This window comes from Oxyura jamaicensis, chromosome 1, assembly GCF_011077185.1.
Source record: "Oxyura jamaicensis isolate SHBP4307 breed ruddy duck chromosome 1, BPBGC_Ojam_1.0, whole genome shotgun sequence".
Classification (NCBI taxonomy): Eukaryota; Metazoa; Chordata; class Aves; order Anseriformes; family Anatidae; genus Oxyura; species Oxyura jamaicensis.
In genome coordinates this window covers 112414236-112439382 of record NC_048893.1, presented here as the reverse complement: position 1 = coordinate 112439382, position 25147 = coordinate 112414236, and the positions used below count along the sequence as shown (strand labels likewise).

Genomic DNA, 25147 nt, shown 5'->3' with positions numbered 1-25147 from the left:
GTGGTGTCAGCTACTGGAGTGAGTGTGGTCCTAGCTTCAGCTACTGGGGTGAATAGATATATCCTGCTCCCAGCCCTTGGATGGGAGTGGTGTGTGTTCCCAAATCAGCTACTGGGGATTGGGACTGGTGTGAGTGAGGCAAGACCAGATACTCAAGGTCTAATTCTGTCACTTTTAGTTCTTGCAAGCAGTAAAATCTGATCATGTAGCACAGTAATGTTCAATGAGCCAGGATGGGAGGAAGACTGGAACTTAAGTCAGATGTGACTTCAAAGCATATATAACCCTTTGGAAAGGCTTACATCAGGACTCAGTTCCTCTTTTTGAGGTACAAGTTCTCATAGACCTTCTGGCCTCAGGGAGAAGGTAGAAGGTCAGTCTCGTTCCTGAAAACTCTCTGGTAGTAAATGTCCAAGAGATAGAAAGCAGCTATAGAAAGTATAACTTCACTAGATTTATTTATTTTTTTTCATAAGTACATGGCTGAAATGCATATTGCTTTTGGCTGAATGACAGCTACTAAATAATATTTATTTTTAACAAGACATACACTGGAGACTGGGCAAGCCTAAAGCATTTATCTCTATGCTCTTGTCTTCGGAACAGGGAGATAATCATGTTAGAGCTCGTAGTGTGAAGTTTGTATTTGACTCTACATTTCCTGTGCTGTTCAATATCTCCTTACTTCAGTTTTCTTTTAAATATTCTGTTAACTTCCCATTTGGTGATGGATAGCATTGCACAAAGAGCCTAAAGCAACAGTTACCACAGTTACCTATTATTTGATTGGTATTTCCTATTACTGCCATCAAGCTGGATTCCAAGATCTATCAGGGATTTTAAAGAGGCATGTCAGGACCCTAAAACACTTTTCATCCTCTTAAACAGAAAGATAAAAAGGGTTTCTGTCCTGGCACTCTATGCTTTATAGGATTGCTTCTGTCATGTTTACACTGGAGGGAAAAGTGGGGATGGCAGCTACTTTTTCTGTCTCTGTCCAGAAGTCTATCTAAATGCCCAGGGTATACGAAGGGCCTATTTGGACACTTCCAGTGAGGAATGCCGACCAACAGGCTGCTGCCTGTGGAGATGCTTGAAATGGGAGCCTGCTGCTGGCAAAGCACAGGATGAGGGATCTGGCACGTTGCAGGCAGAGCTGCTGGCTCCCTTCCCAGCTGCAGGAGCATGGCCAGGTGGCAGCAGGCATCTGTCCGGTGTGACAGCCCTGGGGACCCTACAGAGACAGGAACAGCATTGCTGCCACCTGCTGTGTCATTTTGCTTTCAGATACATAAACCCATCCCTGAGCAGTAAGGACTGCTGCCTAAAGCTCACGTTTTCCCATTCGATGTGTGCACTATGGCTTGGAAACAGCCTGGTTCCTCTGAAGGCTTTAATCCTGTTTGTTGGTGGTGACACCCATCCTTCACTAACCACCCTGAGTATTATTTCATGAAGCATGATGAAGACCACAGCACTTACCTGAGAGGAGTGCAGCAACTTGCTTCCTACCTGCTGCTTGTGGTCAACAGTGCATGATAGAGGAGGTAAGATCTGCACAAGGGATCCTACGCACTATTGCCTCACCTTCAAATAAAACTAAATATTTAATTTCCTGATTTTTGTTATCATGTTGAAATCCAAAGCTATTTAACATTTCCCCAGGTCACCTTTTCAGAATTACTGTTCCCTGAAAGTGCTTCTCACTCCAATTTAGAAGGCAGGTCTTTTAAATGTGCTCATTGTGTGCAAAATTGAAAAAACATTTTCAAACCAGTTCTCTGTAAGATTGCTTTGATTGTAAGATTGTTCTGAAAAGTGATTGGAAAAAGTGACATCTTTTTACTCAGGTGATCGCTTCTCTGTGATTTATTGAGATCAGAGAGGTATCAAAGCTCTTGAGGCTCCTCCATACGTAAGCACTGGGGAAGGATTGAAGGAAAACAAAGCCAACAGCTCCTCAACACTGCACAGTTATTACCTGTCTTTGTCTAGGTGACTCAACTGCATCTCTGAGAAAGTGTAAACCTGATGGAGCATTTTGCAGGGACGTGTTGTGAAGAGCACGCTGGTAGTCAGCTTTGATTCAGACTGCCAGGATGCACCTTTTCCTGTGGTCCACTTGTAAAGAATGGAGCACTGTGAACTTGCTCCATAGGGATGGGCAAAGAAACCAACCTCTCGGTAGAAATAAAGGCACTAAAAGCTTCTTTTGGAATTGTTAGGCAAGGCACGTGCTGCGTGAAACGGCTCTTGCTCTGTAAATCACTGGTAGCTTATATGCACTGCAGGTGCTTCTACCTAAGTAGCTAAGAACTTAGAAGATACACAGATAATAGAAACTAATTGTATTGCCAGCTGGGCAAAACATGTCTTGACACGTTCCCCACAGACCCAAAACAAGCAGTACCTGTGTGATTTGGATTTGATGGGCAGGGTGATGATAATGCAAAGGACTGTGCTTGTAACTGGTCTCCCTGTTCCTGGGTACCTCAGAGCAGTTGTCTAGTGGGTGGAGGTGCAAAACCAAATGTCTTCTAACAATGGAAGGTTGTTTGGGCAACAGGGTAACATCCGTATCATGACATTAAGAAGGGATTTCCGTGGGGGTGTTAAGGCTTGTAAGCAATCACAGGAGCAGTAAAGCAAGATGCTGTTGACAGTGATTTGGTTGTACTTTGTATTTTGCTTTTTATCTCCAAAGGGTAGCAGCAGTACACTTTGTGATAACTGCTAAACAGAAATTGATGTAAAATTTAATTGTAACTGACTTAATTGTGGGCTGGAGTAGAAGGCAGTCACTGTCAAACTGCGGAGTCCCAGGACTGTCTCAGAGCTCGGCATCCTGAGGCTCACTTACCATTATTACTGTAATTACATTATATCAGGCATGTAACAAAGGGTGATTATGATGTAAAGGAATAGGTATGATGTAACTGTTCAGCCAGTAACATGAACACTTCCTGAACAAATTACTGATCATGTGAAGGTGTACCCTTAAGAACATGAACATACGCAGGCTGTATGTATTAGCACAGATTTGTCTGACATGAGTGCTGAAGTAAAATTGGTTAGATCACTTATCAGAAGCACAGGTGAGATGTAATTTATCTGCCATGCTGAAACATCCCTAGGAAGCATATACAGAGCACCTGCAGCCTACTGCTTTGAATCTCCTAAGGAATCTCCTCTGAAATATCTCTAGAGCTCCAGAAAGCTGCAAGTCTCGCATCCAAAATAGATGCTTATGATATCTCTCATTTCTCTCGGTAAAATCTAAGGAACAGCAGCAGAGGCAGAGTACTTTTCTTAACTGAGAACTACCCTGCAACTGCTGGCAGATCTTGGGTTTCTCATCCAAATCTCTAGGTTTCAAGAGTGCACCCAAATTTAGGATGTGGCACAACAGTTCATTGCAAACAGTGCATTTACTACTAGATATGCAAAATACCAAAATGAGGCCTTTGATCTACAAAATTTGTAGGATGAACAAGCAAAAGAACAAAAGAAGAATGATTTAAATGTATAAAAATATTGAAATAGCCATTTAAGTACTCATTATTTTTACTGCCTAATCAGTAACAAGGTGATAAGGAACAACCATTGTGAGTCTGCCAAAGTCAAATTGTGTTAAACTAATTTAGCTGCTTTCTTTGGCTGTGTCCCTGGACTATGGAGCAGTTTTTAAACTGGCAGCAGAAAAGCTAGCTTTACACAGAAGCACACAGTCATCTAGGTTGGAAGAGACCTCCAAGATCACCTAGTCCAACCTCTGACCTAACACTAACAAGTCCTCCACTAAACCATATCCCTAAGCCTAGGGACTGCGGGGGGAACGGCTACCAGAAAGCTGCTGGGAACACAGCAGTGAGTAGTGGCAGCTGTGACAAGGGTAGAGATAAGGAGCACTGCTGCAAGGGTTTAACCAGGCAACACAGAAAGCAGGAGCAGACTGAATCTGTTGGCAGCCACCCCCTCAGGTCACCACTTCAGATCTTCTCCTGCCCAAATTCTAGAGTGCAGGACTATAGTACAGAGCTGTGAAGGCTGCCATGGCCCACTTGAAGCAGGACATGTTAAGGAAGTTGCTGCTAAATGAACATTTCAATGATGAGAATAATGTAAAGAACGATTAAAATGCACCTGGTAGATTCAGTCCAGGAATGAGAGGATGAGGACAGTCTTCAAATACATAATAGACTGGCGTAAAGAGAACGGCATTAAGTTATTATCTGTGCAATTGGCTTGGCCCATTTAGGTTAATTCTGTATGTGCAGGAAATAGCTGTAAACAGTGAAATGCTGCAACTTCAACAGTTGAAAACAGTGAAATGGTACAAGAAGCAACTTGGCATCTGCTTTATGGGATGCTTCTGAACAACAGGTGGGACAAACACCAGTTAAGAACAGTCCAGACATGCTTCATTTACTTCAGAAAAAGGAACATTGAATAAATGGATCCTATTGTTTCCTTTCACATATGTGTTTCATTCCAGTTAGCATGAATAACACTTAAGCTTGCATGAAGTCAGTACAAACTTTTAAATTAAGTTAAACATACAGAAAGGGAAAATAAAACGAACCAAGTAAATTTGCAGCTTACATTTACTAAAATAATTCAAGTAACTTATCTTTACATGTTAACAATATTATTCTATATCGTTAACATTACCAAAAACAGATCAACAAACATAACAGCTTTTTCCTTACTTCTTCTGAAGAGAAGCAAAGTTACTAATAAATTAACATCAAAACAACTTGTTCCATTGCTAGTGATTTTATATTACCAGCTATACCAAGTTCTATTTTATATTAGTTTTTAAAGGGGGCCAAAAGAAAACATGTATTGAAAACAAATAACTAACAAATTACTAAGGACAATGTACAATCACTTTCAGTAATCCTGGTAGTTTACAACTGATTTCCTGAGCACTATAATACCAAAACAGAGAGTATTTTATTTTCACTTGTCATCAAAATACCTATTTGTTTTCAGATTAGAGAAAAACCTCACAGTTGAAAGCAAAGGTGAAAACTGTACATATGACTTATTTTACAGCTGCTGTTCAGATGCTTACTGGGTTCTGGATGCAGCCCACTAATCATACATATAAAAACATATAAGTATTTTAATTAATGAGGCATACATTTGTTCAGATCAAGTTTGTTGGAATACAGCCTTCTATCACAATTTCAGCTGGCCAGCCACTGTATCTGTTCTTCTTATTGTCAGAGTGATTTATCTGTTTTAAAATAATAACAACAATCATCATCATCGATACTTGGCTTATCATTTGCAAATTAGTTTGTCAAACCTCATTTCTGTCTGCCTCCCTGTCATACAGATAAGCACGTGGACTTACAGAAAACAAATACACCAAGGTCACAGATGTAAACACAAATCTGATATAAAAATGGTATTTTTAGATTTCCTGAAGCCTGAAGACAAGTTATTCAAAAATGTTTTTTCGATGCAGGGATTGCTATTCATGGACAGCCAATTTGAGACAGCCCAGTTTTGATATAAAAGCAGTCATCATTTTTAGGAAGTTCTTAAAATTTGTCGTTTTAGAAGAAAATGCAAGATTCTATACAGTGTATCAGATTGGACATTCCAAAACTGAGACTATCTAGAATCATCTTCTAGATCACTTCTGAAATTTGTCTACAGAAAAAAAGTCTCAACATGATTTAATGCTGGAGTGTTAGAAGTCAGTAGTGTACGTGGCCCAGATTCAAAGCAAAGAATGATGAAACATTAGAGAACTTGCTTTGCACAACTGATGCTTACTGATCAGACTACAGTTAGGACAGATACTCCACGAAATCTGCACCTGAAGGTTACACCTGATATACAGACAAATACAAAGTGAAAATAAAATTAACCTGACCTTTTCTCTTTGGATATAATCTGGCAGCTTGAAGCCTTTGGCAGCTATAAAAGCCCAGCTTGACCTGAACTTAATATTCCGTATTTCTTTACTTCCCAGGGCTTCTATTAATGTTTTGGCATCATTTTTTAACCTAGGAAAATTTAGTGAAAAAAGTATTAAAATACATGACATGAAACAACCTGAAAAAGAACACAGTGGCTTCATGGTTTATGTTAGTACGTCAGCAGGAGCAATAATAAGAAGTTTAAAACTTCCTGAGCGCTATCTTAGTAGCATGCCATTAAACTTACAGAACAAAATTATCTTCTCCTCCTCCTCTCTGCTTCCCTGATGCTGATACAACCTGTTTGTAACAGCACAGTGGAAGTAAATATGTCTCAAATACTGTTTGATATTTCATCCCTTTTTAAATATGGACAAGGGCATCAAATGTTTATCAGCCAAATGATTAAGATTGTTCCTGTTCAATTATGGTATCATCACTTCAGAACAAAATAACATAGAATTTGAAAGGACTTGAAGAATCAGGTTAAGATGTAAAAAGGAATGCTAACTACATACATTCTAATTAGAGCTGTAGATACCTCAAGAGAAGGTTGTGACCCAGAGGTAATGGCATGGCCCTTTATAAGAATAACCATTGTTTTTAAACAAGTTTAACACACTCCTTCCATCTTTGGAAGCATCAACATATACATGATATGGGCAAGCACCGAATGCATATGAAATCAAAACCTAAAGAGAAGCAATGAGAGAACAACCCTGACTACACGATGAAACAAATCATTCCTTTACACCATTTTAAAAGAGTGATTGTCAGACTATGTGCTGCTCTATCTCAGTCTGTCATGAATAGTTTGCTTACCGGGTGCTTCCATCGTCATGAGTCACCATCAAAAGCAGGGACCCTTGTGGTGCATTTTTGATGAAAGTCGCCATCTCTTCTGAGTGCTCTGTTGAGTTAATTACACACAGCTGATTATTCATTTCTCCCTTACATACACACATAACACATTCCACCTACTTTCTATTGCTTTCAAGTTCTCTTCACTTTTTGGCCTTGCCTATTCAAAATGAGACCTAATTAGGCAATTATTCTATTTGCAGGCAGAGGGCCTGTCTAATTCTGAAAGATGGAGAAAGCTGCTAGCTCTCACTGAAGACTAGGAGAGCAAAGGTAGATCTACAGTTCCCAGTAAAGATACTTCTGAACCTCTGAAAAAGAAAACATTTATACACAAATGTATAGACGGTTTCCTATGTTTACCTCATATAAGATAACAAAAGCAGGCAGAACACTGAATAGTCCAGCAGAAGTCACTTATATTCTGTGCCTTTATTTTTGTGTGTGCTAACTACTGTGCTAACTGTAGAGCTAAGTAACTCACCCCATTGTATGCCCGTTTTCATTAAGAGGGGCTGCTTATTTGCAGCACTAAGCTATTTATTGGTTTTGTAATTGCTAGGCATACATTATTTTCTACAGAAAATAAGCATGTTGTGTAACAGGAACACTGGAGACATGGCAGTCTACATACTGTATATAAAACTGTAGCCCCATGATTAGACCCAGTGTGATTTCTATTCATACATGTACGGCCATAAGCATTCTTAAGTGGACAACGAATCAACTGCCAGTGCCTCACAGCATTCTGTTTCTCCTTACTAGTAAGTACGGGAATTGGTATCATTCAAAGTCTGGAAAATGTATTAAAAACTATTCTTAAAGCAGATCTTCTTTCTAGATATATTGAAGGATATTAAGGGACAGACTAGCATATTTTCTGTGATGGTTTTACAACCAGAATAGAACAAAATGTATCAGAAAATGGTGACTGAGATTGCGGACTGAGATACCACATCCTGGACAAGTGCTATCCTTACCAGACTGAAAAAATTGAGAGAAAAAAAGAAAAAAAGGTCAATTAAATACAATAAACATTAACTAACTCAACCAACAGGAGAAATGCAGTTTTTCAGGCAAAGTTTGTTGTCAGAAGACCTGGCCACAGCATATTCTAACAAAAACAACAGCTGTTAGCTTCTAGCTGATCCCTTTCAATGAGACAGTCATTTAAAGAGCAGGATAAATACTTAATATGTCTTTACTTAACACTAAAACATTAACAAAAGCTCTACTGCACTTTTTCTTACCTCCTTCCCACATGTCAAAAAATTTTGCTGATACCAATTTTCCTGTTTGATCTGTAATTAAAAAAAAGGAAATAGGAGCAAAAAAAGTTACATTTAGTCAGCATACGCAGCAGCACTTTCAGCTTAAGCAAAGCATCTCCAATTTCCAGTGTTATTGTGGTTCTGAGTTTTCTTTTGTTTGAATTTTAAATTGGAAAGAATATAGAATAAAGTAAGTTTAATATTTGGGGAGAGTATTTTGTTTTGTATAGTCTCTGCCTGGGGCAGCAGTCAGCTGAAAAAAATTCTTCACAAATCATTTCTATTACAGCACAGCCCTGCAGATTGTCAAAGAAAATCACACTGGAAATAAATGCATTCTTCTTTCAACTAAAGGAAGTCACTTGCAGTCTGAATCTGAATCATCATTAATGATTAAAACATTTTTATTACTTTTTAGTTTGAGGAAGGAATTCAGTTTATTGTGCACTTCCATGGTTTTATATATACACACATACAGCCCTAGGTCACAGTCATACATTGGAAAACTGGCTAAGCCTGGGTGTCTATGAATGGGCCTATTCGGTGCCGTGATTCAGATGTGCAGGCTTTCATACTATTTGAATCTCAGTGGACAAAAACTCAACACACAGACATTGTTATCATAACAAAAATTGGGCATGCAAACAATTAGTCATTCCAAAACATTATGGTCAATATTCATAGCTGGTTATGCTGCTGTTGAAATGGTTATCTTTGTTTTTAGAAGGCATGAACAATTGGAAATACTTTTCAATTATCTAAATTCATGCCAACTGAGCTCATTTACTTTGGTGATCCTATACCCCTGCTATGTGAGAGGTTTTTTTCTATGTATTATACCGTCAACTTATTTCTTATCCTAAGATCCAGCAGCTCTTTATTTCTCTCTAGCTTATCTTTGATCCACACATGGTAAAATATTGGAGGAAAATTCTTCCAATCACAGGACTCGAAATGTCAGATTTATCACACTGACGAGGGGGAGAAGGTGGTAAAATCTGTCAGTAGTAAAAACAAAATTCTAGAACTGGGCTTCTTCTAAGTGGAGATCACCCAGGAAAGGGATAGGGACAGGGAAAGGGAAGGACTATAGTACGGACAGTGGAGGTCCACACAACTCTTTTTCTCCTTCTGTGTTTGTAACTTGGGCTTAATAGCTCTGTCTTCCTTCTTACAAAAGAGCACATTCATTCAGAAAAGAAAGAGAAATTATGAAATAAAATATGAATGTGGATGCTACAGGAAATTTATTGGACACAGTCATTAACTTGACTGATCTAATTAGAAGACACACAGAAAATATGTTTCACTACAAACTACTTTGAGACACTGGACAGATTTACCTGCAGAGGGAGATGGATGGGTAGCTGAAACGACTATGTATGTGATGAAGGAAGTGGTTGTTCAGTCTTTTAAAATGTGTAAAATTTGATATAGAACTTCCTCTTCCTCAAGATGGTTGCCAAGGCATCTACGGCTCTATGCTGAAAACTCACTGTTAACTATTTACCTATTATAACCAGTAAAGCTTTTAAGATTCCTCACTGGAAATGATAAAACATGCAGTAGTTAACTGGAAAAAAGACATCACACTTTGTAGTCCCAATTTCACCACCATACCCATTCATCTAAATTAAAATGGTTCATCCAAATCTGGAACAAACTACAGCTTCTGCTATCCACCAGCTCCTCCTATGAGCAAAGACATAACGGCAGTTTAATTTTAATCAAGCCTTGAATTTCTCTTTCTGTCTACTGACCAAGTCTGGAAAAGGAGTTTGTACCTTGCAGCAGAACTGCAATTCTCAGTTATGGTTTGCCCCATCAGTAGAGCAGTAGATATGCTTTAAACCATGGACTGAACATGAAAATTAAGTGTTACTGCTGGATGTCACAGATATTTTGCTATGTTACTTAAGAAGCATTTATTTTTTTCCTGACAAAATACACATACTCCACTTCTGTATACACATTTATTACTTTCTTGTACTGATTATGAACGTTTCTTTTGTTTATCCAGAAGACTACTTCTCAAGCAGTATTTTTTCTCATATTTAACACAAATCAAGTTTGCAGTTGTTTTCCTTTTCTTCCATACTACTAAAAAAATTCCAATAAATTTATTCCATTATAAAGTTATGTCTCTAGCATTTTTTCTCTTACTTACAATTCACAATGGCAATGTTTATACCTCTTCCAACATTACCCTTCTCTTCACTTATAATCCTGGAATTGAAATAAACAGTAGAATTCATCAGTATCAGTAGAATTCATCTCTGATCCAAAGTCAGATTCACCAATGCTAAGTCACTTCTTGGTGTTCTTGTTTTCTTCAGTTATTTAATTCAAGAGTTTGTAGTAAACAAGAGCTATGGCTTAAAAATCTTGCATATCATACCAGTTCATTTCCTTCAAAGATGCACAACGAGTCTTGCAAAATGAGCCAGATCAAGAAAGATCTTTTTCTACTTTTTCTTTCTGTCTGCTTTAGTACGAAGAAAACAACAAAATGTTGGGGTTTGTTTGTTTTTGGTGGTAGTAGTCTGGGTGGACTATATCAACAAGAAAAATCACTTCAGGGTTTTAAAGTAAGTCTACTTGTCCAGTTTGAAAAAAACTAAGAGTGAAACCGACTTTCAGGAGATGGTGACCATTCAACAAATTTTAAGCTGTCTATCCTGAACCACAAAAACTAAAAATCATAGTTGAAATGAACAGCTGAATGCAGCGTTTATAGAGGAACAAAGAAAGTCACCTGAGATTTAAGTATTAAAAAAAGAAAGAAAAAAACCTAAATAGTGTCAGACATATTCTGACATTTATCACCAGTAAAACATCAACAGTTTGGAATTATTTCTATGCTTAAATTTATCTACGCTTAAATGACTCAGAGGGCATGTCTTCCAAGCACTCATATTACAACTACTTAGCAATAAAAAATTATGAGTCAGTCAGAGCTAATAAAAGAAAGCCATTCGAACACCTAGGAGACAGGGCAAAGGGAGGTATACTACATAGAAATTACAGAGTCCACGAGCAGAAAACACACCCTTCAGTGAAAACAGTATTGCTGCAGTCACCCATGTGACAACAATGTTCTATTCAAAAAAGTAGAACACACAAGAATTAGAGAAAAATGTAAGATCTTAAAAAAAAATGTGTTTATAAGTATAAATTCAAGCTAACTATCTCCAAGTTATCTTTAGTCCCTATATTACCATTTTTTTGAGCTTTTATTTTAGGCCAGAGTTCCATGGAGATGGATTGTCTTGGTTTGAATCATCATCACAAAGCCCATTTGAATGAAAGAAGCAGAGATGTTGTATTTAAGATGGACCCCATGAGGCATGCTGCACAAAAATACCATAAAAAGTGAAACCTCAGACAGAGATGAAGAGACAATAATTCAAAATCAGAACAGAAGGGAAGAACTCACATGCTCCTAAGAGTCTTACGGCATACTTATGAGCACTGAAAAGCTAAGATACAACAGTGGCCTTTTTTTTTGCATATGTTTTTACCAAATAAACTTTTTCTTTCCCTTGGCAGGAACCTACTTGTTATAGCATACCAAAATGGAACACCTTTCTTCATACTACAAAGCACTTCCTTATATTTAAAGTCAGGCTGGTACTTACAGCTCATCCTCAAAACAGATTTTAGCCAGATTTTCTCTGCCACCGCCACTACGAATCCGATAGGCGTAGCTCCCAGGTAAGCAGGGAGACCAGTGATCACATTTTTGCCTTTTGGGAGCTGGAGCTACAACAACAAACATAAGAAAATGTTTTCTTGAATGCTACATAAAAAATTTATACATGGAAAGAATCACTTAATGTCAACATACTGATCTCAAACTGTATAAGTGGAGGCCAATCCTGCCAGTTTTCCAGTATCCTGGCAACATTCTCACAGATTTGCCTGGCTTTAGGTTATCGTTGGTTTTCAAACAGCTGCTGGGACCAAAAGCAAGCTTATTTAGATAAAAAAGGTCCCATATACTCTTGATTCAAATCAGACCATACTAATTATTCTGTTGTTTCATTTAACAGTAAATGAGGACTAGAAGAACAAAGCATTCCTACTTATAGCTTCAAGTAAACAGTTACAATTCTAATTTTAAATCCTTTTCACACAAGAACATAGTCATACAATGAGAAAAATGTACAAATTAAACCACACAGTCAAATCAGAGGAAGAAAAATTAGAACTATGTCACAGTCTGGTTAGTTACCATAACTCTAAAATACATGTGGTAGAACCAAAGCTGCAGCTTTGCACGTGATTTGTGCTTACATGCAAACAAACAAGCAAAGCACTGTTATATTAATAGTCAATTATTTGTATTTGCATACTGGTAAATATAGGCTGATGTTATGTGTCATCAAAGATAGCATCTAAGGAAGATCAGACTCGCACTAATTAATTAACCTTACACAGCCATCTCATTCTTACAATATTATACTAGCTAAAAAGCCATTTGTCATTTAACACCAAATATTAGGTAGAAGAAAAAAAAAAGGAAATACAACTATATACCCTTCAACACTGGTTTCTTTCCAATGTCTTGAAGATAAGCAATAGATGTTGACATTGAGTCTTCGGTTAAAAGAACAGCAAAGAAGTATCCCACGTACCAAGCCAACAGTGATGCCAACACAAGCCCTGATAATTTCACAATAGCTGTCAAGAAGAAAGAGAAAACCACAAAGACATAAAGACATACTCATAGCAACACACAAAATAATGTATTTTTTCTGGCATTGCTGCAAAAATGGCCTTCAGAGATGCAGCAATAGAGTTTGTTGCATTTCCATCTCTGACAACCCACTTTATTTCTAAATCTCGATCATCAAGGAGAAACCCCCCCCAGGTTCCCTCAATCCACGACCATAATGCTGCAAAGAAACATGAAGTTCAACTCAGTCCTAGCAGAATTTGACTCTGAAAAGTAAGTACCAGATACCACACACACAACTATACAGGTAGTATGCATTTACTGCTGGTTTTGTGCAATAGGCAGACACTACAGGAAGGGTTTAAACACCCTGCTCTCCCCTCACACTGACTGGAACTGCACAGATGGTAAATGCACCAGGGCCCAGAATTTCCCCTTTGCAGCCTCAGCTGAACATTCAGAGACCTAGTGAGAGACACCATTGGTGGGCCTTGGTATGCTCACACCAGGAGGCAGGTGGAGAACTGGGGAACCTGCCCGGCCGAGTTGCTGGGTGCTGGTGCCACAGGGCTGAGCACACTGGACACAGAGAAGACACTGAGCAATAGGCAGCGGGAGCTGCTCCCGCACATTTTCTCCACCGCAAAACCACACTTTGCGGAGCCTGACCGCATGCAGCTCAAGAGGCTGTGGGGAGGAGGCTTGTGCTGCCTGATCACCCTGGGCAGCAACCACCCAGTCTTTGAGAGTTGGTTCCCTCAGGAGCTTCTGCCTGAGCAAAGGCTGAACGAACACACCCCCTGAACAAACGCCCTGTTGGTGAGTGTCTGTGCAGCACTTTGTCGGGGAGTGTGGGCATAGGGTGCTGATGTAACACTGCCTCAGAGTCAGGGATCATTTTATAGAAACACAACATCACGGAATGTGTGAGGTGGGAAGGAACCCCCAGAGGCCGCCTGCTCCAAGCCCTGCCCAAGCAGGGCCACCCAGAGCAGGCTGCCCATGGCCATGCCCAGGCAGCTTTTGGAGATCCCCAAGGAGGAGACCCCACAGCTCTCTGGGCAGCCTGTGCCAGGGCTCCTCACCCACACAGCACAGAAGTGCTGCCTGGTGCTCAGAGGGAGCCTCCTGGGCTCCAGTTTGTGCCCACTGCCTCTTGTTCAGTCCCTGGGCACCACTGAAAAGGGCCTGGCTCCATCCTCTTTGCTCCCTCCCTTCAGGTATTTATGGACATTGATGAGATCCCCCTGGGCCTTCCCTTCTGCAGGCTGAACAGCCCCAGATCTCTCAGCCTCTCATCACAGGAGAGACACTCCAGTGCCTTCATCATCTTGGTGGCCCCTTGTTGAACTCTCCCCCGTCTGCCCACAGCTCTCTTGTACTGGGAGCCCACAACTGGACCCAGTACTCCAGGTGTGGCCTCACCAATGCTGAGTAGAGGGAAGGATCACCTCCCGTTCACCTGCTGACATGAATCTGCCTAATGCAGCCAAGAATACCATTTTCCTTTTTAGCACCAAGGGCACATGCTAACTCATGTCTGACCTGGTGTCCATCAGGACTCCTAGGTCCTTTTCTGCAGAGCTGCTTTCCAGCTGGGTGTCCCCCAGCATGTCCTGCCTGGGGTTGTTCCTCCCCAGGTGTAGGACTCTGTACTTTTCCTTGTTGAACTTCATGAGGTTCCTGTCAGCCCTCCAGCCTGTCCAGGTCCTACCAGATGGCAGCATTTTGCAGAACAGGCTCTGTTTTCACTGCTTCTGTAACTCAGGCTTCCCCACCTGCCCTTTCTCCTCCGTGAGGGCAAGAAGAGTAAGGTCAGCGACAGGGGAGCCGGGAGCCAGCCCATCACATCAGAAGGCTGACAAGAACAACTGCATCATCAGGTAACCAGGATTGCAAAACACTAAGATTTTGAGGTTGTGAGATACTTCCTGATCTTTACATGTCCTGGAACATTATACTGAAAGTTGAAAATTCCGAGTTTTGCAGTCCTGACCATCTAGTTTAATAAAACCATGGTCCAAAAATATCCAGTATGTTCACTTTGCCAACCTACTAGTATATATTGCCTAGCCATAATCTTCCTTGTAATAGTTTACACTTAAGAGGACATTCCTTTCCTTCCTGGAACAGCCCTCTATAAATTTTATCATTTCTGCGCCTTCCCTGTTTTTGCCGTCTCTAGAATAAAGCCAAGTTGTTCACTTGTTCTCTTCAAGTCTTATTCTGCAGGTCTTACCACCTTCCCGTTGACTGACTAATTGGTCTGCATACTTTACAGCAGAAGACACCTGGTCCAATACACACGTTCTGGAGGCTCTGCTTCTGTTTATTCATGTCAGAAGGAAGTCTGACTTCTTTTCGTATGAGTAGAAATTACTGCGTCAAGTTCAGTTTATAATCCCCCATAAAGAAGTCTATTGTTCTGCAAGAATTTGAACTCTATAGCTATTCCCTATACTGTATTTTATATGACATTATTCCTGTATTGTAACTAAATAAACCCAAACCAAACCAAAGCCCACACATGAGAAACAGAACTCTACAGAAAATACTAATTAGTAAAGTTAACACTGAACGTTACTAAGAAGAGTCACAAAAAGTCCATATTCTTTATACTAGAAGAAACAATTTCTCTCTGACACAGTCATCATTAACAACTGAGGTAAAACTGCGGTACTTCTGCCCTTGAATCTCAAAGAGGAAGAATAGAATGTAGATCATAGAATCACAGAATGGTTAGATCAGGAGATACCTTAAGGAATGGTTTTGGGGTGGAAGGCACCTTAAAGACCATCCAGTTCCACCCCCCTGCCATGGGCAGGGACACCTCCCACCAGACCAGATTGCCCAAAGCCTCATCCAACCTGGCCTTGAGCACCTCCAGGGATGGGGCACCCACAGCTTCTCTGGGCAGCCTGTGCCAGTGCCTCACCACCCCCACAGTCAAGAATTTCTTCCTTACATCTAATCTAAACCTACCCTCTTTTAGTGTAAAGCCATTGTTCCTTGTCCTGTCATTATATGCTCTTGTAAAAAGTCCCTCCCCAGCTTTCCTGTAGGTCCCCTGTATGTACCGGAAGGTTGCTATAATGTCTCCCTGGAGCCTTCTCATCTCCAGGCTGAACAAGCCCAACTCTCCCAGCCTGTCTTCACAAGAGAGGTGTTCCAACCCCCTCCTCTGGACTCACTCCAACAGGTCCACATCCTTCTCATGTTGAATGCAGCACTCCAGGTGGGGTCTCAGAGGGAGACCCAGAGCAGAGGGGTACAATCACCTCCCTTGGCCTGCTGGCTATGCTTCTTTTGATGCAGCCCAGGATATGGTTGCCTTTCTGGGCTGCAAGCACACATTGCTGGCTCAAGTTCAGTTTTTCATTCACCACCACCACCAGGTCGTTCTCCTGCTCTCACAGCCAGCCTGTATTTGTGCTTGGGATTGGCCCAGACCAGATGCAGGACCTTGCACTTGGCCTTGTGGAACTCCATGAGGTTTGCACAAGCCTGCCTCTTGAGCTTGCTCAGGTCCTTCTGGATGGCATCCCTTCCCTCCAGCATGTCGACTGCACCACACAGCTTGGTGTCATCGGCAAACTTGCTGCTCTGAATTTCACTGTCCATGTCACAGACAAAGATGTCTGTGACAGTGTTGGTCCCAACAGTGACCCCTGAGGAACACTACTTGTCACTGGTCTCTATCTGGACATTGAGCCATTGACTGCAGCTCTATTTGGGTGTGACCATCCAGCCGCTTCCTTACCTACCAAGTGGTCCATCCAATTTAGAGACAAGGATATCACGGGGGGACAATATCAAATGCTTTGCACAAGTACAGGTAGATGATGTCAGTTGGTCTTCCTCTATCCATCAATGCTGTAACCCCATCATAGATGGCCACCCAGTTTCTCAGGCATGATTTGCCCTTAGTAATGCCATGCTGGCTGTTGCCAGTCATCTCCTTATTTTCCATGTGTCTTAGCATAGTTTCCAGGAAGATTTGCTCCACGATTTTGCTGGGCACAGAAGTTACACTGACTGGCCTGTAGTTCCCCGGGTCTTCCTTTTCTCCCTTTTTGAAACTGGGGGTTATGTTTCTCCTCGTCCAGTCAGCAGGAATTCCACCGGACTGACACGACTTCTCAAATATGATAGATAGTGTCTTAGCAACAACATCTGCCAGTTCCCTCAGGACCCATGGTTGCATCTCATCAGGTCTTATGGACCTATGCAGCTTCAGGTTCCTTAGATGGTCTTGAACCTGATCTTCAGTGGGTGGTTCTTCATCCTCCCTGTCCTTGCTTTTGCCTTCTGTGACTTGGCCCATGTGGCTTCTAGAGTACTTGCAAAAACATTGTTGAGTACCTCAGCCTTCTCCATATCCTGTATACCAGGTCTCCTGTTTCCTTCAGGAGAGGGCCTACATTTTCCCTAGTCTTCCTTTTATCCCTAACTCACTTAACATAAGCATTTCTTGCTGCCCCTCTTGTCCCCAGCCAGATTTAATTCTATCAGGGCTTTTTTAGCTTTCCTCACTTGATCCCTGCCTGCTTGGACAACTTCTCTATATCCCTTCCAGATTACTTGTCCTTGCTTCCACCATCTGTAGGCTTCCTTTTTGTGTTTGAGCTTGGCCAGGAGCTCCTTGTTCATTCATGTGGGCCTCCTGGTATTTCTGCCTGACTTCCTCTTTGTTAGGATGCATTGCTCCTCAGTTTGGAAGAGGTAATCCTCTAATATTAACCTGTTTCCCTCCAGAACTTTATCCAATGGTATTCTACCAAGCAGATCCCCAAAGAGGCCAAAGTCTGCCCTCCTGAAATCCAGCGTAGTAAGCTTGTTGTGCGCCCTCCTCACTGCCTTAAGGATCTTGCACTCCACCATTACATGGTTACTGCAGCCAAGGCTGCCCTTGAGATTAACATTCTCCAGTCCCTCCTTCTTGGTGAGAATGAGATCCACCGTAACACCTTGCGTTGTTGGCTCCTCTGTCACTTGGAGAATGAAGTTGTCATCAACACACTCCAGAAGCCCCCTGGATTACTTATGTCCCACTGTCTTGTACCCACAACAGATAGCAGGATGGCTGATACACTTAGCAACGCTCCAGCACAGTTTGTATTCAGTTCACAAAACTGCTGAAAAATATTGCTAATGAACTTCTGGTTTTGTTTTCTTGAATTCAGAAGCCAGTGAGGGACTGCACTGAAGGAATCTATTGGGTCCACCTGGAACACTTAGATTTACTGAGGTTACGTATCCTGTACATACATGTTCTTTACTGAGTACCCACAGAGACATGCATAAAACCTACACTATAGCAGCTAAATGACAAGCTCAAACAAGGTATTTAAGAAATTGTAAGACTTGCTATACACAGCACTTAGAATTTACAAAGTGCAAAGTTAGGTCTACATTCACAAAAGCAAGACTGTACTAGTGCTGATTTCAGAGACTATGGATCCTCACCAGTATTACACTCAGAAAGAAAGACCAGCATGGGTTTCACATGCCACAGAGAGGCCGTGTTGTCAGCAGTTAACAGGTGACACAAGTTTTCCTCCTGCCATCCGTTCAAGGAAAAGGATCAGCCACTCGGGGATATTGAGCAATACCTAGTGTCTGATAGATGAAAGGGCAGAGGGGCACCCAGTGGATGAGAAGGCAGGGGCAATCCAGATGGCAGTAAGGAAGAGCCCGTGAGAAAGCACAGGAAAAGAGTAGTCATCCCACTTTCCTGCAGCTCCCACTTTCCTTTCTCCATCAGCTGCTCTCTTGTACCTTGGCAGCAATTTAAATGCAATGTATTTCCTTTTTGCGTTTAGCCTACTTCAAATGTTCATGCTGCCACACCTCACTAATACATACTCACCCCTACAAGGCAGAGTTTTAAAAGGGGGAAAAATCGCCTCAATTCTTCTGACCTACGAGTCTTGGTGTGGATTTGTTCTTGTGTTGGCCAGGGGCTTGTGATTCAGGTGACTGAAACCCGGGGGGAAGCTGAGCACTGAGGGGAAAATGAGGGGCGCCCTGTGTAAATGCTGTGTTACGCAGGGCCATTTACTTACCCTCCACACCCGAAACCCCACAAACTCTGAGGAGGAAGAAAAGAGAAGGGGAGGAGAAACCAAGCCCCTTTTCCTCGGCGCAGAGGCACCCTGAGGTCTCCCAGCTGCGAGGTCAGGCACCGGCCCCCAACCAGGGCTGGGACCAAGGGGCAACCCAGACCCTCGCTGCCCTCAGAGCCACCGGCCCGGCCGAGGGCGGCCATCCCGCCCCTGCCCGCGGCCGCAGGGGGCTGGGGCTGCCTCAGGACCCACCTGGGGAGGGCGCACGGCGGGACAAGGCGCCGGCGGCCCCCAGCGCCCGCTCCTCACCCGGCAGGGCGAGCCGCCGCCGGGCTGCTACTCACTTTGCCGGCTCTGCCACATTATTCGGGACGGGGATGGGTTGGTTGCCTGCCCCCTGCCCGCCGCCGTCCCGCGCAACAGCTCCTCCTCCTCCCTCTCCTCCTCCTCCGCCTTCTCTTCCTCTGCGGCCGGGCACGGGCCGGGCAGCCACCAGGGCGGCGGCTCGGCAAGGGGAGCGGCTACCTGTCCGCACCGCCCCGTACCCCTCTGCCCTGGGCGATTTCTTCTCCCCGGAAAGAAAGCAGGCGGCTTGCTCGGGCTGCGCCGCTGCCTTGAGCTTAGGGCTGCCCCGGCCCCGAAGCGCAGCCGGGCAGGGCAGGAGCTGCCGCCGCCATTTTCCGAGGGAGCTGCGAGGTCCTGGGGCGGTGTGCGGCCGGGGAGCTGCGAAGCCCTGCTCGGCTGCCCCGTTAGCTGGTGTCGGGGAGGACTGGGAGTCATGGAGGTCTCCCGTTAGCTCCTTGGCAGGGGCGGCGAAAGGCCAGACGCTGGTAACGGCCAGGGCCACTGTTGAGGAAAGGAGGATTTATCGGTGAAGCAAAGAAGCAAACTGCCTTTTGAGCTTGTAGAGTACAACCCTGGCTCTCCGCCAGAAAAGCTAATGCCCCTGACATGCTCGTACAGCTGCATAAGAGATAGTGCTCAAAGTTATTTTCTGTAGAACAAAAACAGCTTACCTGCAGGGTCAGACGCAAGGCTCATGCCATCCAGCAGTCTATCTGAGAAGCTGTTACGCCCCAACTCTCAGAGTGAAACAGTTAATTTTGGTGAAGGGTCTAGAGGGCAAGAGGGTGCATTGGGTTTATGTAGCAAGGGTTTGGTAGCGGGGGGCTGCAGGGGTGCCTCAGTGAGCAGAGCCCAGCAGCTGCCCCATGTCAGAGCAGAGCCAGCACCAGCTGGCTCCAAAAGGGACCTGCTGCTAGCCAGAGCTGGGGCAGGAAGAGACATTGGGTGGACCTCTGGGAGAGCAGAGTTAGGGAAGGGAAACAACACCATGCAACAGCAGCTGGTAGAGGGGTGAGAACATGTGAGGGAACTGGCCTTGCAGCCCCCGACATCAGTGCAGCAGGAGGGCAGGAGGTGCTCCTGGCACACAACCTGTGGAGAGGCCCCTGGTGGAGCAGGCTGTCCCCCTGCAGCCCATGGGTCCCACACTGAGCAGATCTCCACGCTGCAGCCCGTGGAGGAGCCCACGGGGAGCAGGTGGATGTGGCCTGGAGGAGGCTGCGGCCCATGGAGAGCCCCCGCAGGAGCAGGCCCCGGGCCGGAGCTGCAGCCCGTGGAGAGGAGCCCACGCAGGAGAAGGGGGTCTCAGGGGAGCTGCCGCCTGTGGGGGATCCGTGCTGGAGCAGTTTGCTCCTGGGGGATGGACCCCGTGGTACGGTTCTTGAAGAGCTGCTGACTGTGGGCAGCCCCCGCAGGCTCAGTTCAGGAAGGACGGCATCCCATGGGAGGGACCCCATGTTGGAGCAGGGGCAGAGTGACTGTGAAGGAGCAGCAGAGACAGAGCGTCAGGGACTGACCCCAGCCACCATTCCCCAATCCTCTGCACTGCTTATGGGGAGGATGTAAAAGATGGTGGATGGATGGAAGGTGTTTTTAGCGTGCTTTTAATTTCTCACTGCTCTAGTCTGCTAGTGATAGGCATGGAATTATATTGATCTCCCTCTGCTGAGTCTGTTTTGCCTGTAATGGTAATGGTTGAGTGATTTCCCAGTCCTTAACTCTTGAGCCCTTTCCGTCTTATTTTCTTCCCTTTTTCCTTAGAGGAAGGGGAGTGAGAATGCCTTTTAGTGAAATTCAGCTGTAGCAGGGTAAAACCACCACAGATGTATGAGGAGCAGCTGAGATCCTTTGGTTTGTTCATCCTGGAGAAGAGGAGAATGAGGGGAGGCCTCATGGCAGCCTGCAGCTTCCTCATGATGCAAGCAGAGGGGCCGTTGCTGAACTTTGCCCTCTTGGGACAGCAACATGAGCTGAGAGAATGGCATGGGGCTGGGACAGGGGAGGTTCAGGTTGGATATTCTGAAGAGGGTAGTTGGGCACTGTAACAGGCTCCCCAGGGCAGTAGTCATAGTACCAAGCCTGCTGGAGTTCAAGAAGCATTTGGACAACACTCTCAGACATAGGGCCTGATTTTTAGGTGGTCCAGGGTGGATCCAGGAGTTGGATTCAATGATCCTTGTGGGTGCATTCCAACTTGGGATATTTTATGATTCTATGATTTTTAAGTCTTGGTTGAACCCAACCTGGAAAACAAGACACCAGTAAGGGCTTTTTCTCAGCACTGCCTTAGGTCTATGTGGTGTTCCAGCAGATGGAAGCTGTGCACTGGCCAAAACTTCAGAGCAGGATTGCATTAAGACCCACTCGCCATTCCAGATGCAAGCTCTACCATTGGCACCTATCATGGCCACTGGACCAAGCCTTTGGTTCACCTTTTACTGCTATGAGCTGTGCTGGTGCTGTGGGCAAGGCATTGCACACCCTTGCCTGGACATGTTTCCTTACCGGGGGGGAACCTAGTCAATGCCTGGCTCCCATCACCTTGTGAAAAAACTGAGCACCTCTTGGACTAACATGGAACAGCAGCCCCACTTCTCTCCCACTCCCCAACCCTACAGGCCAGATTAAGGAGTGTGAAACTACAGCACAGTGCTGTCAACGCATGTTTTCTAGTCTAGAGCAGATGATGCAAGATAAAGCCATTGCCCAGCTGGAGCCCGACACCACAGACTTGCTGTTCTGATTTTAACTATTCCAGTTTCCAGCAGGGTTTGGTTAATGGGTGTTTACAACCCTGTGTGGGCACTGAGCCTCGGCAAGGTCAGCCCTGACACAGACCTGAGGAAATTACAGCACACATCACAGATGTCTTCTAAGGATGGATGTAGCCACTCAGACTTTTTCAGAAAACCAAGCTAAAGACCTCCAGTGGAGCAAAAACCCAAACAAGGGAGCTAGTAATTTTATTCTTAAAATTGCATGAACTACATGTATTATTTACCCTTAGAATTGTCTGCTTTAGTTTCCCTTAAGTTTCATTCCCACTGCCTCCGATGATGCACTGAAGTGTTTAGTTTAGTCAACAGAAGAAAACAAAAATCCTACAGGAGGGCACATACCAGGACCTCAGTGAGACTGGGACTTCTGCCTTCCTCCCATGATACTTACAAGAACGATAGATGTTTCCAGTCCAGATGGGGAAGAGGCATTTCTTGTCCCTATCTGTGAATGGGGTATTATAGTATCCTGTAAAGGGAAGGTAAAATCTAAAGAATCAATTACTGCTGGTTACTGTCAAACATACTGGAGCTTGCAAATGAAAAGCAACATCCATTAAAAGCTAGGCATGCAAATAATTGAAGTGGTAGCATAGGACAAATAAGCTTAAGAAATGAAAAGCATAGAGCAAAAAGGAAAAGGAGTTATGAGAGGGTAAGAAAAAGTTAAGAACCACACTGTTCTGTCTTAGTTTTCCAAATAAAAAGATGCAATTACTTTTGGAGGAACTGTCATTCTGTAAGATGACATATCAGAAAATTGTGTCTGTTACTAAATGGTTGAGACTGTTAAAGAGGGTATTTCTAGTCACTAAAATAAAAACAATGTGTCTTTAAACCCAAAAGATTACACTTACTGGTGGCAGCCAAATGGAAAATTCCGCTGTAAAATCAGAACTTAATAAAATTTAAAGCATGGAAAATTAACTAGGACTCAGGATAAGTTAACTTTGCAATAATTTATTGTATGACCAGTGGTAGGTCATGTACTCCATGGGTAAAAATCTCAAGCCCCAGGGTGCTTTGTCACCACCTAAACTCTTCACTGTGAAAAACAAACAAAAAACACATCATTAGTAGTCAGCATCAATGGGTTGTCTCCCAGTTTATCTGCTTTTAGCCACATGAAAAACTTGTCAGTTTGCTTCTTTTTCACTGCTGTATGAACCACCCAGGCACTTGCTACAAAACCAGGCAACGCTGTGATTGGTTTGCTTGTCAAATCCCAGGGGTCCTGTGGTCTCTAGCTTGGGGTGGGGGGATTTAAATACCAAAAGACTAGGAAACTATAAAACACGAACTATTGCTGTTTTGTGTCTGCAAAAGAAATGCAATACTGTTGTCTTCAGTAATTAATCAAAGATGTAGGATGCAGAACACTTTCAAAATATCATTATTTCTGTTCATTCTGTAACCATTCATTCTGTAATTTGAAAGCTTAGAAAAAAAGACTTAGAACATTAATCTTCACTCTAGATGCCTGCGAGACTGTAAGATCCTTTGGTGAGAAGCAGCATAGGACACCTATTCACAAAACAAATTACTCCTGCAGAAACTAAACAGCAGATGTGCGTATGTACACAATGCCTACATGTTAGTCTTTTATTATCATAAAAGCCACAGTCCATGGAGAATGTTTATGGGCAGTCACTAGCACAGTAAAATGACAAAGTTCCTGCTTGCCGTTTGAGCAGCTGTATTTCCCGAGTCGTTTTCTTCATCCACCCCACTTGGCTAATGAAATAGTGTGCCTAATTCCAGTCCTCACAGCTATTTAGAGTCTTCTGCTCATCCACAAATGGCTGACAACGTATTTTTAAGTCATGCTAGGATGAGTTACAAGAATTATTGCTTTAAAACAGAGGCAGTGTAAGAATATTGTACCAAGTCTTCACTTGTAGAGGTTACAAGGACTTCTAGAGCTACTAGAGAAAACAAAATAAAACAAAAGCTGCACTTCATCCAGATATAACATGTTGACAGGAAAACTTTCCTTAGTACTAGCAGCAATAACTCAGTACCTTATGGGCCCAAATCTAGTTACCTTTAATAGTGACCTAAACTTCTCAGAAGAGGAAAGGAAGGGGAACAACAAAATGAGAGGAAGAGGAAAATCCCTCTCTTAAAGATGGATACAGTGATATGTCCCCCCCAGGATATCTGTAGTCTGTTCTATGGAAACGCTGCTGTCGGTACAGTCAGTAGGCCTACAGGTCCCTATCTTGTAGGATCCCACATGGTCTACAGCCAAGTCTGGAGGTAAAAAATTTGTGTGATTAGGTCAGTGTGGGAAATGGTGGATTCAAGTTAGTCAATGAAAAGGAATATAAGCAAGCCAGAATACTGTATACAAATATATCAGTCAAAAAAAGTCACTATGAAACACTAGTCTAGAGAATGATTAAGGTGTACACCAATTAAAAAAAATATTCTCAGTGAGACTATGGAAAGGCAAAGTTAGTGGTAAGTGTATGTTCAACTAAAGCTTCAAAGGTAAACTAATATTCTTATACAGAATACTTCAGAACTGTGCTGGGTGCATAAAAAAAGCTGAAGAATCATAATGCCTTGTTTATTCACAAAAAGTAGTTTATTTTACCTGCCAACTGTAAAAATTAAATATGCTGATATTTATGCATAAACTGTCAGTGCAGATTCTCTGACTCTTTGAGGTCACATGCATTTCTTACTAAATGGTATTGAATTTCCTAAAAAAAAAAAAAAGAAGAGTTAAGGTCTAGGCATTAGTTACTTTTAAGCCTCTAGAAGGAAAAAAATGCCATTTATTGTTTTGGTGTAGAAAATGAAGAATAGTTGTTATTTACAGTTTAAACATCCATCAGAATTACATGTCCTGAAAAATTAGACTGAGTACTTGAATTGCAAACAATTCAGCACATAGTTGTCTATATTGCACTGTGGTAATTAAAAAAAACATGTTCTTGCAATAAATTCTTACTGTCTTATTGCAAACTATCCTGGTTTCAGCTAGGGTAGAGTTAGCTTTCCTCCTAGTAGCTGGTAGGGTGCTATCTTTTTTTTTTTTACTAGGACAAGAAGAGTGTTGTTAACACTCTGATGTTGTAATTGCTGCAGAGCAATGCTTACACCAACCCAAGGACTTTTCAGCTCCTCACTCTGTCCTGCCAGCAGGCAGGCTGGGGGTGCAGCAGGAACTGGTAGGGGACAGACCCAGGACAGCAGACCCAAACTG

General features: G+C 43.0%; 1 protein-coding gene across 3 annotated transcripts; it reads right to left on the bottom strand.

Moving 5' to 3' along the window:
* Positions 1–4466: 4466 nt before the first annotated feature.
* Positions 4467–19307, bottom strand: FAM3B (FAM3 metabolism regulating signaling molecule B). 3 transcript variants are annotated; one of them, XM_035315891.1, is made up of 8 exons: positions 19156–19307; positions 12608–12751; positions 11707–11830; positions 10236–10294; positions 8048–8098; positions 6759–6846; positions 5891–6023; positions 4467–5242 (listed from the first exon to the last, which is right to left on the bottom strand). In XM_035315891.1, the coding sequence occupies exons 1-8, from the start codon at positions 19172–19174 to the stop codon at positions 5153–5155; spliced, it is 708 nt and encodes a 235-aa protein (XP_035171782.1). In that variant the 5' UTR covers positions 19175–19307; the 3' UTR covers positions 4467–5152. The 3 variants fall into 3 exon arrangements, with proteins under 3 accessions (XP_035171782.1, XP_035171783.1, XP_035171784.1); XM_035315892.1 differs by having other exon boundaries at positions 19064–19202; XM_035315893.1 differs by lacking the exon at positions 19156–19307 and adding an exon at positions 13832–13878.
* Positions 19308–25147: the final 5840 nt, after the last annotated feature.

Coding starts and splice junctions, on each gene's coding strand:
- FAM3B (XM_035315891.1), bottom strand. Junction 11,831..12,607: donor AAAGAAACCAGTGTTGAAGG/GTATATAGTTGT, acceptor TTGTTGTTGTAG/CTCCAGCTCCCAAAAGGCAA. Junction 6,847..8,047: donor TTTTGACATGTGGGAAGGAG/GTAAGAAAAAGT, acceptor TTAACTCAACAG/AGCACTCAGAAGAGATGGCG.